Genomic DNA, 15,602 nt, shown 5'->3' with positions numbered 1-15,602 from the left:
GGAACCTGGAGAAAACCCACACAGTCACAGGGAGAACGTGCACACTCCGTACAAACAGCACCCGTGGTCAGGATCGAACCCCGGCCTCTGGCAATGTAAGGCAGCAACTCTACCGCTGCCCCACTGTGCCGCCTAAATATAGAAATATAAGAGTTCCTAATTCTGGTATGCTCTTTTTGAAAATAAATCACATTGAAGAGTGATTTATTGTCATATGTCCTGGATGGGACAATGAAATTCTTACTTGCTGCAGCACAACAGAATATGTGAATATGTAAACATTGTACATAATGGGGGAAGAGAAAAAAAAGTTCAATAAATAACAATTATAATGCAATAATAATATAGTCTTTTTGTAGTTCAGAGCTTATTGATTGTTGTGTTTAATAGCCTGATGGCTGCAGGGAAGAAGCTGTTCCTGCATCTGGACGTTACAGTTTGCAGGCTCCTGCAACTTCTTCCTGATGGCAATGAAAGTGGCCAAGCCTTGTTTTAATTTGAAACGGTGAAAATGCAAAAAAACTTGCACTATGTTAGGTGGAGAGGCCAAATTGCTGTTTGTGGTTCACTGTCATTCAAACCTGCGCTGTAATTAAAACTATCATAGCCCCTGGGACAATTTATGCAAACATTCTGTGCAGAAAACGATGTCATCCATGTTGAGTGTAGGCTTTTGGAGTTTGTCACAAGATGTTACTGAATTATTTATAGTCATCATGTGTGTCACAGTGACATCACCAGTGGGTCATATGCACAGATTGACAAAGCCTTTACAGCAACATGTTCTGTTTGGGGGGGAAACAGAAATTATTAGTCATGCTTCTCCACAAAGTATATGTTTTAACCATCTGAAACATAAAATATAGAACAGTCCAGCACAGGAACAGGCCCTTCGGCCCTCAACATCTGTGCTGAACATGATGCCAAGTCCAACGCTAACCTGCCTGCACATAATTCATATCCCTCCATTCCTTCCATAGCCAACCTTTCATTTAATATTTCTTGAATAAACCAATTTATATTTTACAATTAAGATCTGCTTTAGTCTGAAGAAGGGTCTTGACTCGAAACGTCACCCGTCTATCCAGAGATGCTGCCTGTCCCACCTGAGCTACTCCAGAATGTTGTGTCTATCTTCAGTGTAAACCAGCATCTGCAGTTCCCTCCCACACAGTCCATCTGCTTTAGATCTGTTAATCCATGTCCCTGCAATGCCAACACTTTTGTTGTAAGTACCAAAAATATTTAACATGTATTTTTAAATCCCAGTCTTTATCCAAATTAATTCATTCAAGCCACTACTCATTGCATCTGTTGTACGGAGCACCACGTATTTTGTGTTTAAAGTAATGTTGAAAAGTTTATGTTTGTTCTTTAGACAGATATTTTTAAGGCAGAGATTGACAAATTCTCGATTAGTACAGGTGTCGGGGATTATGGGGAGAAGGCAGGATAATGGGGTTAGGAGGGAGAGATAGATCAGCCATGGTCGAATGGTGGTAGACTTGATGGGCCGAATGGCCTAATTCCTCTCCAATCACTTTTGAACATGAACTTTTCATCCATTGTCATCCAAATATTTAATGGGCACATAAATTAATACAATATTTCTCCTCAATTGATATGAGAAACTTAACTGAATTATTTCCATCTCTAACCTCTATCAGTTGCGTGATATCCTCGGTAACTCAACAGGAAATCTATGAGAACATGATGAGGCTTGTCTCTCGCTAGTCTCTAACATCTCACAGTGTCAGACTTAAAAGTCTGATTCTGCAAAATATTCCATTTTAACATCCTGCCATCTCAAAATATTCAAAGGCATTGCAATAGATCAACAATCTTCCAAATGTGTTTCATTAAAGAAAGACACAGAACATCCTTCTTCCCTGCTAGTTTTTGCTGAGCTTGATAATCTGCCGTCAACCAGTAGTGGCATTGAGGATTTACAAGGGACTGCGAACACTAATGTTAATAAACATTTGCCTTCAGTTCCTGCTCATCAATCCTGCACCATTGCTTCTAAGTGGTCACTTCTCATTAGCAGCAGCAGCATCTCATGGAGTTATAGAATCATATACAGTGTGGAAACAATCTCTTTGGCCCAACTTGACCACACCAATCAACATGTCCCATCAACACTAGTCCCACCTGTCCATATTCCACTAAATGTGTCCTAAAGGTTCAATGGTTCTTTATGATCACCTATACCAAGGTACAGTGAAATTCATTTTGGCATACACATCAGTAAGATAATTGCCACACATAAGTATGATTCCCAATTAAAATCAGAATGTACAGAAACAGCCCACTGAGTCCAAATGCAAGAATCGCTAGGTCCATATGCAAGAGTCCAATTTTTGTTGACGTAGGTGTTGTCGTAGGTTATCGCCAGGTGTCGTAGGTGAATTCCATTAAAACTAGTCCCTGGCAGTCGCCTAAAGAGTCGTCTAAGTGGGACAGGCAAAATAAATGTTTCTTAAACGTTGCAATAGGTAGAGTGACACAATAACATCAGCTACCTCCTCTGGCAGCTTGTTCCATACACACACCACCCTTTTGTGTAAAAATGTTGCCCCTCAGGTTCCTATCAAATCTTTTCCCCCTCACCTTAAACCGATGTCCTCCGGTTCTCGATTCCCCTACTATGGGCAAGAGACTCTGTGCATCTACCTAATCTATTCCTGTCATGATTTTGTACATGGAACAAAATGACAGAATAAAATCAGAACCATCTTAGTTATGCAAAGAACAATGAAAATCACTGTCACGAAAGCCTCTGAACGGTGACTTATCTGCAATTTTCAAGAGGAAAATCAGGAGATATTTGTATTAGAGTGCCAGAGAATATTCAACTGAAATAGTGGAGATGAATGGTAGAAACGGCTGCATGTTTGAACAACCTACTGCTGTTCCCATTTTCAGATCCTTCAGGCAGGAACCAGTTGAACAGGCAGTAAATCACTTTTGTGCAATGGAAATTTCAATGAACAGCAGGACTTGGCAATTGTCTGCTTCATGTGTTCCAGTCTGTTTAAGCTTCCTCAGAAAGGGCTGTGGAAAATGTACTTCCTCAGTACATGCAATGCAATGGTACAGGAAATCCAGCAGACAATATATGTGGCTCAGCATTTCCACCAACATTCATATCACAGCTTCACAAGGTTGCCACAGTGGTACAGATGATGAAGCTGCTGCCTCACGCATGAGAGACCCGGGTTTGATTCTGACCTCAGGTGCTGCCTGTGTGGAATTTGCATGTTCTCCTTGTGGGACCTTGTGGGTTTCCTTCGGATGCTCTGGTTTCCACCTACATCCCAAAGGCATGTGGGTTTGTAGGGTTAAGCTTTTCATTGTACCTTGGTACACATGACAATAAACTAAACTCAAAGGGAAACTGAAACTAATTGGCAACCATAAAATTATTGTCCCTAGTGTGTAGAGAGTGGAAATGAAAGTGAGATAGCATAGAACTAGTGTGAATGGGTTTGTAGGAAGGAACTGCAGATGCTGGTTTAAATCGAAGATAGACACAAAAAGCTGGAGTAACTCAGCGGGACAGGCAACATCTCTGGGGAGAAGGAATGGGTGGCATTTTGGGTCGAGACCCTTCTTCAGAATCGAAACATCATCCATTCCTTCTCTCCAGAGATGCTGCCTGCCTCGCTGAGATGCCCCCGTCCCACTTAGGAAACCTGAACGGAAACCTCTGGAGACTTTGTGCCACACCCAAGATTTACGTGCGGTTCCCGGAGGTTTTTGTCAGTCTCCCTAACTGCTTCCACTATCTGCAACCACCTGCAACCTCCGGGAACCGCACAGAAACCCTTGGGTGGGGCACAAAGTCTCGAGAGGTTTCCGTTCAGGTTTCCTAAGTGGGACAGGGGCATTACTCCAGCTTTTTGTGTCTATCTTTAGTTTAAATAGGTGGTCGATCGTTGGCCTGCTTTCATGCTGTATCTCTGAACATAAACTTCAGACTCGCTTATCATACAAAGTACCATAGTCCAAATGAGGCCTCAACTAATCTCTCTTCTATTAGATTACTAGCCAGATATCATGTGTTTCTGGCCCTGATTAGTCCTGGTTTTTTTTTTTTCTCCTTTCGTGACCCAAAATGTCACCTATCCATTTTCTCCGCAGATGGTGCCTGACCCGCTGACTTGCTCCAGCGCACTTTGTATCTATCGATATTATCAGAGTAGATAGACACAAAATGCTGGAGTAACTCAGCCGGACAGGCAGCATCTCTGGAGAGAAGGAATGGGTGATGTTTTAGCTTGAGACTCTTCTTCAGTTTTGCCCCAAAACGTCACCCATTCCTTGCCTCATGAGGCCGTAAGGAATAGGAGTAGAATTAGGCCATTCGGCCCATCAAGTGTACTCCGCCATTCAATCATGGCTGATCTATCTCACACTCCTAACCCCAGCTCCAGAGATGCTGCCTACCCCCCTGTGTTACTCCAGGATTTTGGATTTTGGTCTATCATTACTTACAGAGTTGTTTGGGGCTTCACTTTGCAAGAGACCTTGTTGCTGTCCAGACCTTACAAGGGCAAAATCTGCTCCACATTGCCATTACATATTGAGCCTAGATGCCCCACTGTTTGATTTAGTCCAGTTATGTTGTTTATTCACTCTCCATACAGACCGCTGTATTATTTCCCCCAACTCTTTCACCTTATCTAAGGTTATCTCCATTCATCCTGATTTATAGAAACAGAGACATCGAAACATAGAAAATAGGTGCAGCAGTAGAGGCCATTCAGCCCTTCGAGCCTGCTTTAGCCCGCCACCATTCAATATGATCACCTTCTGCGGGCTGATCACTCTCTGTGTGAAAAAACTCATCTCGGTCCTAAACGATTTCCCCCTTATCCTTAAACTGTGACCCCTTGTTCTGGACTTCCCCAACATCGGGAACAATCTTCCTGGATCTAGCCTGTCCAACCCCTTAAGAATTTTGTAAGTTTCTATAAGATCCCCCCTCAATCTTCTAAATTCTAGCGAGTACAAACCCTTTAGCCTTCATATGGGCCACATCTGGTGAACTATGGCCCTCTGTAAATATAGCCTTTGAAGGACCTTGAACTAAACGGCCTCAAAATGGCAGGCAGTGACTACTACCGCAAGGCTCGGTGCTGGGGACCCCAGCTATTTACTGTGGGAATTGAAGAGTCTCCAATTGCGGATGACACCAGAGAATTTCACCACTCTCTGTGTGAAAAATGTTGTTCTCATCTCGGTCCTAAACGATTTCCCCCTTATCTTTAAACCGTGACCCTTGAACTATCTTTGATAGTTCATAAAGTTAATGTTATACCGGGTAAGTATTGGCCAACATTTGCAAAAATCAAAAGGTCGTTTTCCCAAATAGGTTCATTCCTCCTCAACTCTTTGCTTTGTCTGGTGACTATGTGACAGAGTGAGTTTGCAGTGAATGTCTGGAGTGAACGTGGAACAGTTGAGGGCAATTAATGATAACTAGTTTAGTTCTTTTTAGTTTAGAGATACAGCTCTTCAGCCCACCGAGTCCGTGCCTGACTAGCGATCCCCGTACACTAGCACTACACTACAGATACCAGGGTCGATTTACAGTTATACCAAAGCCAATTAACCTACAAACTCTTTTGGATGTGGGAAGAAAACCGAGCAACTGGAGAAAACCCTCGCGGTCATGGGGGAGAACATACAAGCTGCATACAGACCCGTAGTCAGGATCGAACCTGGGTCTCTGGCTCTGTAAAGGGCCTGTCCCACTTGGCCGTCATTTGCGCGTCACGCAGATAGCGTGCGAAGATTCTGTACATCACAAAATCCTGCGACGCCGCGCGGCTGCGCATCACAGCCTATGTAACGCGCACCATGCGCGCATCACGTGCGTGTCACAACGCGCGCGTCGTGCATCGTTACACGTAAATGATGTTGCCTAAATCACGCGCAAATGATGGACAAGTGGGACAAGCAGCAACTTCACCGCTGCACCACCATGCCACCCTTTGAACTGTTAGCTGGAACTGTTATAATGTACAATAGCAGAATAATAATTGACAGAGATATGCTTGAATGAGCATACTTCATCTTACTGTTTTAATTGTGCTTCTTCTGGTCATAGACATTGGAAGCTGGCTGGAGCTGTTTGGATTTCAGTTGCACAATGTGGTTCCTGGATTCCCAAAGCCTGAAATGAACGTCATGGAAGCGACGTATGAACTTCTGAAAACTCAAACCAGAACACAAGACTGGGATCCCAGCAAGGTATGACATGTAAATATACCTTCCACCAGTTTTCATTTGTTATACAATTTCTCCCCCTTTTTTTTAACAAAAGCAATGGATTTTTCAATCGGGACGTCACTGACACTACAAAGTCTCTTTCAAGTAGCGTTCTGCATGGATGAACCAAGGCAAATTACTTCAGCATAGGAAGAGGGGTCTCGACCCGAAAACATCACCCATTCCTTCTCTCCAGAGATGCTGCCTGTCCCGCTGTGTTACTCCAGCATTTTGTGTCTATCTTCAAATTACTTCAGCAGTTGGTAAACTTAAAGGAAATTATGGATGAATCCAATCCTTGTACAAGTCCACCATCGATTTTCCAGACACTGGTGATCCGGCGCCTCCGATAGTCCGGACAAAATTACGAGAATGCATTTGAAATTCTCCCCAATATATTTTCCACAGGATTAGGATCAGGATTGCATACTTTAAATTTCCCCAGCTACCATGATGAGATTTGAACTCGGAGGTCAAGGTTTCAAGGTCAGATTATTGTCACATGCACTAATTAAGGTACAGTGACATTTGAGTTACCATACAGCCATACTAAGTGAAAAGCAACAAGACACACAGCTTCATCAATAAAAGTTAACATAAACATCCACCACAGAGGCTTCCCACATTCCCCACTTTGATGGAAGGTAATAATGTCCATTCTCCAGATAGTAATTCAGGACCCACTTATTCACGTGGTAACCAAACAACCATGTGACCATTCTCTCCAATCTAACATTTAATAGCAACCAGCTTGTACAACCAGTATATTCCCATAGATAGCAAAACCAATGAGCTTGCCCAGTCTTAGTAACCAGCATTATAATGTTCCCTGATTTTCATTTAGTTTTGGTTAGTTTAGAGATACAGCGCGAAAACAGGGCCTTCGGCCCATCGAGTCCGCGCCAACCAGCGATTTCCCCGTACACTAGCACTATCCCACACACTAGGGACAATTTACAATTTTTACCAAAGCCAATTAACCTACAAACCTGCACGTCTTTGGAATGTGGGAGGAAACCGGAGCAGCCAGAGAAAACCCATGCGGTCACGGGGAGAACGTACAAACTCCGTACAGGTAGCACCGGTAGTTAGAATCGAACCCGGGTCTGTGATACTGTGAGGCACCAATTGTACCGCTGCGACACAATGCTGCCCCTGATTTTAATTCAAAACTATGTTAATGATGTAATCATTATACAGTTACTGGAAGCGTGTAAAAATGCTGAAGATAGACACAAAATGTTGCAGTAACTCAGCGGGACAGGCAGCACTTTCGGAGAGAAGGAATGAGTGACATTTTAGGTCGAGAGCCTTTATCAGACTGAGAGTCAGGGGAGAGGAAGACACAGAGATATGGAAGGGGAAGGTGTGAAAACGAGAGATCAAAGGGGACGAGGAAAATGTAGAATAGATCATTGTTAGCTAGGGGAAGGTGACAATGAGGCATATAAAAATGTAGAATTGCTGTATGATTCACCAAAACTTCATCAATACCTTTCGGTGATTTTGACCCAAAAACAAAAAAAAATGCCATAAAGCTCTCTCCTAAGTCTCCATTAGACTGGCCAGCTACCAGCCAGAAATATGATTCATCATCCCTCTCATGAATTAGAGGTTAAAGTATACTCAAAGTAATATCTCACTGTGTTGTGATGAGCAGTTTATGATATGTGACAATATCCATGTAATTTATGCATATGAGCTATACTCATTCCCGCACCTGCTCAGACTCGTGCATATAATTATGTAAATCAGTCAGTGACCTTTAACTAGGAAATGAATCAGTCTTGCTTTTGATCCCACCATGAGCCATCTTTCTCCCTCTAATACGTGCGAGTTTTACCTATATCGTAAGCAGACACATATCAAAACATAATATTCAATACCTTTGATATATATTAACTCTGCTTTCAACCCTGCTTTACCCCATGTTCAGTTCAGACTGTGCTAATGTCAAGTACAAACTCCGTACAGATGGCGCAATGGGCTAAGTGTTCGGCTGGCGACCGGAAGGTAGCCGGTTCGAATCCCGCTTGGAGTGCATACTGTCGTTGCGTCCTTGGGGCAAGACACTTCACCCACCTTTGCCTGTGTGTAAATGTAATGTAATTATGTGAAGCACTTTGGGGTCAATGCAAGTTGACTAAAAATGTGCTATATAAATAAGATTATTATTATTATTATTATAAGTAAATTAACCAAGAGAACATGGGCAATATCAAGAGTTAAACTCAGCAAGGATTGGCATTATCTGCCCAAAATAGTGAGAACCTTTTTAAAAATATATATTGATATTGAGTTCACAAGTCACAGGAGCAGAATTAGGTCATTCCGCTCATCGAGTCTACTCCACAATTCAATCATGGCTGAATTATCATTCCCCCTCAACCCCATTCTCCTGTCTTCTCCCTGTAACTTTTGACACCCTCACTAATCAAGAACCTGTCAAATGTCTGCTTCGTTACTTTACTAGGTTTTATATTAAAGTGGTGCATAGCTGGTAGAGCTGCTGCCTCACTGCACCAGAGACTCGGGTTCAAACCTGACCTCGGGCACTGTCTATGTGGAGTTTGCACGTTCTCCCTGTGAATGCATGGGGTTAACTCCAGGTGCCCCTTTTTTCTCCTGGTCTCTCCCACATCCCAAAGACGTGCAGGTTTGTAGGTTAGACCTCTGTAACTAGTGCCGGGAGCAAATGTGAAAATGGGATAAAATAGAACTAGCTAACAATAAGCCAGTCTACATTTCCTTGACCAACGTCTGCTTTGATCTGTCGTTTTCACACTTTGCCCTTACTTATCTCTAGTCTGCCTCTCCCCTGACTCTTGACCCAAAACATTACCCATTCCTTCTCTCCAGAGATGCCGCCTTTCCTCTGAGTTACTCCAGCATTTTGTATCTTGTCTATGGAACTAGTGTGAACGGGTGATCGATAGTCATCATGCTCAGTAGGCCGAACGGCCTATTTCTATGCTGTATCCTGCAATCCATATATATATACTGCAGATTTAATCATATTTTGCAGTGTTAATATTTTACTCTTCTCACAAGAACAGTTCCATCGCAATAAATATATGAAAGGGCTGTGGTTTGATCCCCAGTTATAGCAATGCATTGCAATGAAGTGCAGGAGATGAGACTTTATTCACATAGATTCTTATCAGAATGGGAGTAGATTATCACAAGTGACAATTGAAAACAAGTCAATCACTACATTGGTGGGGAAATTGGATCAGTGTGCAGCTCTGCAGTGAATGATGGAACAATTTATTCGGTTCTTAAGGCAGGCTTTTTTAAATGAATGATTTTATCATTGTGATGTAATACATTCTCAGAATTATTCAAACAATACCGTGACCAGCCGCATTCAATAGATCTTCCCTGAAATATACCTTAAGAGTCATAGAATATCCAGCTAGATTTAGTTTAGTTTAGTCTTAGAGATACAGCATGGAACCAAGCCCTTCGGCCCACCGAGTCCAAACCGACCAGCGATCACCCGTACACCGGTTCTATCCCACACACTAGGGACAATTTACAGAAACCCATTAACATACAAACCCGCATGCCTTCAGCGTGTGGGAGGAAACTGGAGAAAACCCACACGGTCATAGGGAGAATATACAAACTCCATCCAGACAGTGCCCGTAGTCAGGATTGAACTTGCGTCCCTGGCTCTGTAAGGCAGCAACTCTACCTCTGCACCACCGTGCCGCACCTAGTTGAATGTTATGTTCGGAATATTGGACATTGGGGCATATTAATTTTATGTTGATGGCATTTTGAATGTGAGGTTTTATATTTAGATATTGATAAAAAAAAGAGAACATGTACAGATTTGGGAGAAATATTTTGTTGGACATCTTCATGATTCTGCTGAAGGAAATCTTTCCTTTGTTCCATTACATAGTTATATTAAATCATGAAACATATAGACCTCCCATCTACCTCATGGGTGAACTTTGAACTCTTTAATCGGACTTTATCTTGCGATTAACGTTATATCCGTTTTCCTGTATCTGTGCACTGTAATCACGTGGTCTTTTCGCTGACTGGATAGCATGCAACAAAAAAAACATTTCACTATATCCCAGTACATGACAATACAATAATGAACTAAACTAAACTGAACTAAACAGGACAAAGACACAAAAAGCAGGAGTAACTCAGCGGGACAGGCAGCATCTCTGGAGAGAAGGAATGGGTGACCTTTTGGGTCGGAGACCCTTCTTCAGACTGGTTAGGGATAAGGGAAACAAGAGATATAGATGGTGCTGTGGGGAGATAAAGAACAATGAATTAAAGGTATGCAAAAAAGTAAGGATTCAGATTCAGAAAACTTTATTGTCTGTCGTAACAGAAAATCTTCTTTGACGTGGCTCAACATACAGACAGGACTATGTACTGATAAGCAGTCATACAACACAGATTTCTGCGAGCACACACAGTGTGTATCGATCTTAAGAGCAAATATAAAGATTAAAAACTGTAAAAATAGACAAGATAAAAGTTGAGGATATGTGTAAAGTGACAATGCGTCAGGGTTAATTTGTCCATTGCTCATTTTTTATTTAAGCTGTTTATGGCAATGGGTATGAATGAGTTTTTGTGGATGTTTTTCTTGGATAGGGGGACTTTATATCGGCGGCCTGATGGCAGAAGTTGGAAAGACTTGTGCAGGGGGTGGGTGGGATCCTGTGTAATGAGATTGGCTTTCCTTTTAACTGCCTGGGTGTGGAGTACTGATAAAGGAAACCGGGTGGGGGAGGGATAGAGAGAGGAAATGTCGGGGCTACCTGAAGTGGGAGGAATCAATATTCATACCACTGGGCTGTAAAATATGAGATGCTGTTCCTCCTAAACAGGAAATCCCTCTGCTTTTCATTTCTCCTAGTACCACCTATATCTCTCCCCTGACTCTCAGTCTGAAGAAGGGTCCCGACCTGAAACATCACCCAGTCCTTCTGCCAGAGATGCTGCCTGTCCCGCTGAGTTACTCCAGCATTTTGTCTCTACATCATCACAATCGACCCGTTTGCAGTGTGTAGGTGCATGATAAGGGAAGAATGTTTAGTGCAAGGTAAAGCCAGCACGGTCTGATCAAGGTCAGTCCGAGGGTCACCAAAAAGGTGGATAGCAGTTCAGTACAGCTCTCTGGTTGTGGTGGGATGCTGCCTGATCCGCTGAGTTACTCCAGCATTTTTGTGTGCATGTTTGGCTTAAACCAGCACCTGCAGTCCCTTCCTGCACTAAACAGGAGTACTCTTTGTTTTGTTTCTTTCAGGTTGTGCTGGGCATACAGTGCGAACTGCAGAAGCAGCTGAAAAGCTTCATCTCCCTGGAGCGGCTGCCCCAGGCCTACATCAGGAACTACCACAAATGCCAGGACAAGCGGCCGAGGTTTGCGGCGGTCGCCTCCGTCTTCGGCAGGGGGGTCAAGTTCGCCGTGAAGGACGGCCAGGTGACGGCCGACATCATCGGGGTGGCCAGCGACGACAGCAGGCGTATCGCCGCCATCCTGAACGGGGCCGACTACCTGGAGAACCTCCACTTCACCGTGGACGGCCGGGACACGCACTACTTCGTCAAGTCGGGGCCGCTGGAGGAAGACCTGATCATCGTCGGCAACACGGGGGGAGGCCGCGTGCTGGAGAACGGCGTCAACGTGACCGTCTCCCAGATGACCTCGGTGGTGAACAGAAGGACTAGAAGGTTCGCAGACATTCAGCTGCAGTACGGGGCCCTGGGCTTCAACATTCGCTACGGCGCCACCATCGACGAGGAGAAGGTCCACGTGCTGGAGATGGCCAGGCAGCGGGCAGTAGACCGTGCCTGGGCAAAGGAACAGCGGCGGCTGCAAGAGGGGGAGGTAGGGGCGAGGCCCTGGACTGATGGGGAGAGGCCACAGCTGCTGAGCAATGGACGAGTGCAAGGCTACGACGGCTATTTTGTATTGCCCGTGGAACAGTTTCCGGATCTTTCCGACAGTGCCAACAACATCCAGTTCATGAGACAGAGTGAAATAGGAAAAAGGTAACGGCGTGGGAAAGCCTGCCTTTCAGTCACCAAAGACTGCCTGTTTTTCAAAACATTTATTGATTTGCTGTACTCTTTTTCTAGAATGATATCCTGTACATATTGTGATGGAGAAATGTCGATTTTCAAGCTGCCTTCAAATGTGATAAAAAATATGGTATTTGAATAATACCATTGTTTAGCATTCCTTTGAGAGGTTGGAAACTGATCGGGCTCATAATCAGACGTCACACCAGGGGTGATCAGTCCAGATCAGACATAAATCTATACTATAGTTCCTGATTACACTAGTAGGAGTTGAGTGCATTCATTAAATACTGTACTTTGTCCCTAATGTACAACGAGAAAAATGCCAACTGTGTTCCTCGCAAGAGTTCAGAGTCACTTATTTTCTGTCACACAATGACTGTCCACGGATACATGGCATTACTGGGCGACATAGGATAGCTAAAGATGTTTAATTTTGATATTCTTTATTTTTTATTTAATTGTGAATGGTCTATAATACTGTGAGCAAGAAGACTATGTCGATCGGTGTGTAATGCACAGTACACCTATTTTAAACTGCTTTTGGTGGTGGGTGGTAGTGAAAGGCTGATGTTCATTATTTTCCCAGTAAAAAAACATATCTTTGTTGTTCACCATTAAAAAAAAAACAGTTATTTCCTCAATTAAAAAAATCAATTTGATGGTGTAATTGCTAGTTTAAAGAGCAATTTGGTTTTATTTTTCAGGTATAACCATACCAAGAGGTATACATTGAGATGTGACTTCTTCACTAACTTTTGTGTAATTAATTTTAGAATGTAGTCTTGGCCTGACCCCAGTACATATTTACAATATGCGCAGGGCAAGCCGGACAAGTTGTTAATATTTTTAATTATGTTGTAAAGTTCCTGGTAAACACTATTAATGCCAGCCATTGCGACCTGCTAATTGTTACGTGTTTTCATGTACTAAGTATGCAATCTGCATTCAAAAGCAAGATATGATGGACATTAGTTCTGGATTTGTGGAATCAACTGATTCTGTATGGAAGTTTATAAATAAATGTAGCGCAATGGGGCTGGATATTAAATCTCATTCATTCACCAATAGTTGAGTGAATCAATGCAGGACTATGCCAAAATGTGATGTTGCTCAACTTCTCACTGGTCAAGAGTGGTTTATTGTCAAATGTCCCAGACAGAGCAATGAAAATTCTTACTTGCAGCAAGCACAATATACAAACATATGCAGAATATGTAAACATAGTACACTATAAATGAGATAATAACCGATAAAAAGGTATATATATATATGTGTGTGTGTGTGTGTGTATGTGTAAATTGTGTGTGTGTATAAATGTACGTGCATATACAGTATATATCAGTGTATATATATACGCATGTGTGTGTGTGTGTGTGTGTATATATATATATATATATTTCACACAATGTACACACAAATGTATACACACAGACACACACACACACAAATATATACATATGTATGTGTGTGTGTGTAGTTTGGGCTCTACTCCTGGACAGGTTTAGGAAGATTTGGAGGGATATGGGACAAATGGGGCATCTTTGTCGGCATGGACAAGTTAGGCTGAAGGGCCTGTTTCCGTGCTGTATGACTGACTCTATGACATTGGTTTGGGTCAGACCTTGGTAGCCACCCCTGCCTCACCTGGAAAGACTTCTTGGGTCCTTGGTTAGAGTCAAGGGGGGAGGTAAAGCGACACGTGTAGCATTTCCTGCGGTTGCAAGGGAAAGTACCAGGGGAGGTTGGGTGGTTTGGGTGGGAAGGGACGAATTGACCAGGGAGTTATGGAAGGAGCGGTCTCTGCGGAAAGGTACCGAAAGGGGAGGAGATGGGAAGATGTGGCCAGTGGTGGGGTCCCGTTGGAGGTGGCAAAAATGTTGGAGGATTATCTGTTGCCTGGGCAGTTTACACCCCAGCTGTATGAACATTGACTTCTCCAATTCCAGGTAGTCCTTGCTTTCTCCCCCCCCATCCTCCACATCAGTCTGAAGAAGTGTCTCGACCCGAAACGTCACCTATCCCTTCGCTCCATAGATGCTGCCTCACCCACTGAGTTTCTCCTGCATTTTTGTCTAACTTCGATTTTTCCAGCATCTGCAGTTCCTTCTATTCTGCCATTCAATCATTGGCTGATCTATCTCTCCCTCCTAACTACATTCTCCTGCCTTCTCCCCATAGCCCCTGACACTTGTACTAATCAAGAAGCTATATACCTCTGCCAAAAAATATCCATTGATATATGTAACATATATTGATAATACATTATAATATTTTGTATAATATATGAAATTACATTATAGCACATCTAGGTGAGTACCTCGATTTCCTAGTGGTCAATGATTAGTGTGGCCGCCCACATCTACATCATGGAGCTAAACGACTCAATGTTTAGCTTATTGTGAGTAGCACTAACTTAATATCCAATTGATTATTGGTTCTTGAATCAATAGCGCTTCAATGTGGCATTTAAGAGGCTTTTGGTTATGCAGGGAGAGGAGAGATATTGATTACATGCAAGCAGAAGAGATTGGTTTAACTTGGCTTCATATTCGCCATGGATATTGTGGGTCTTTAGACGTTAGTGATACAGAGTGGAAACAGACCCTTTGGGCAACCGAGTTTGGGCTGACCAGCGATCCCCGTACACCAGCAATGGGGTTAACACTGGGGTACGCTAGAATGGGGTTAGGAGGAATAGATAGATCTGCCATGATTGAATGGCGGAGTAGACTTGATGGGCCGAATGTCCTAATACTACTTTTATCTCTCATGACGCTGTCCGACACACTAGGGACAATTTACAATTTATACCACAGGCAATTAACCTATAAACCTGTACGTCTTTAGGATGTGGGAGGAAACTGGAGCGCCCGGAGAAAACTCACGGGGAGAAATACAAACTCCATACAAACAGCACCCGTATTTAGGATGGAACCTGGGCCTGTTCCTGTGCTGTACTGTTCTATATTGTCTTCACGTTAAGCCAGTCCACCACACCTACACTAACGCCTTCATTGGCAAGACCTCAAGTGATGCCTTGACGATCAAGAGAACTCAGGAGTCGTCGTGCACTTTCCAAATGACGTAGAATTAAATAATATTTTGACACAAAGGGAGCCTAACTCCATTGAATCTATGACCGGTTTTAATTTTGCAACAGTGGAAACCGAAAATGCCAGAAATGCTCAGGGGTTTCACGTAGAACCTGCTGAGAGAATAGAGCAGAGGGCAGTGTAAGGTAAGGTGCTAAAAGGGTACGT

At 43.1% G+C, this 15,602-nt stretch overlaps 1 protein-coding gene across 2 annotated transcripts in view; it reads left to right on the top strand.

Annotated features, from left to right (window-relative positions):
• Positions 1–13,548, top strand: part of tenm1 (teneurin transmembrane protein 1) — a 1,787,780-nt gene extending 1,774,232 nt beyond the window's left edge. Inside the window, exons 34-35 of one of the 2 annotated variants that reach the window (XM_055643570.1) lie at positions 6,116–6,258; positions 11,561–13,548. In XM_055643570.1, the coding sequence (XP_055499545.1) occupies positions 6,116–6,258; positions 11,561–12,313 (896 nt within the window). In that variant the 3' untranslated portion in view covers positions 12,314–13,548. The remainder of the gene's footprint in view (positions 1–6,115; positions 6,259–11,560) is intronic. The other variant, XM_055643571.1, reaches the window with a different exon arrangement.
• The last annotated feature ends 2,054 nt before the right edge of the window (positions 13,549–15,602 follow it).

Source organism: Leucoraja erinacea, chromosome 12 (assembly GCF_028641065.1).
Source record: "Leucoraja erinacea ecotype New England chromosome 12, Leri_hhj_1, whole genome shotgun sequence".
NCBI lineage: Eukaryota > Metazoa > Chordata > Chondrichthyes > Rajiformes > Rajidae > Leucoraja > Leucoraja erinaceus.
Note: the sequence above shows the minus strand (reverse complement) of the source record. Positions and strands in the feature narration are given on the sequence as shown.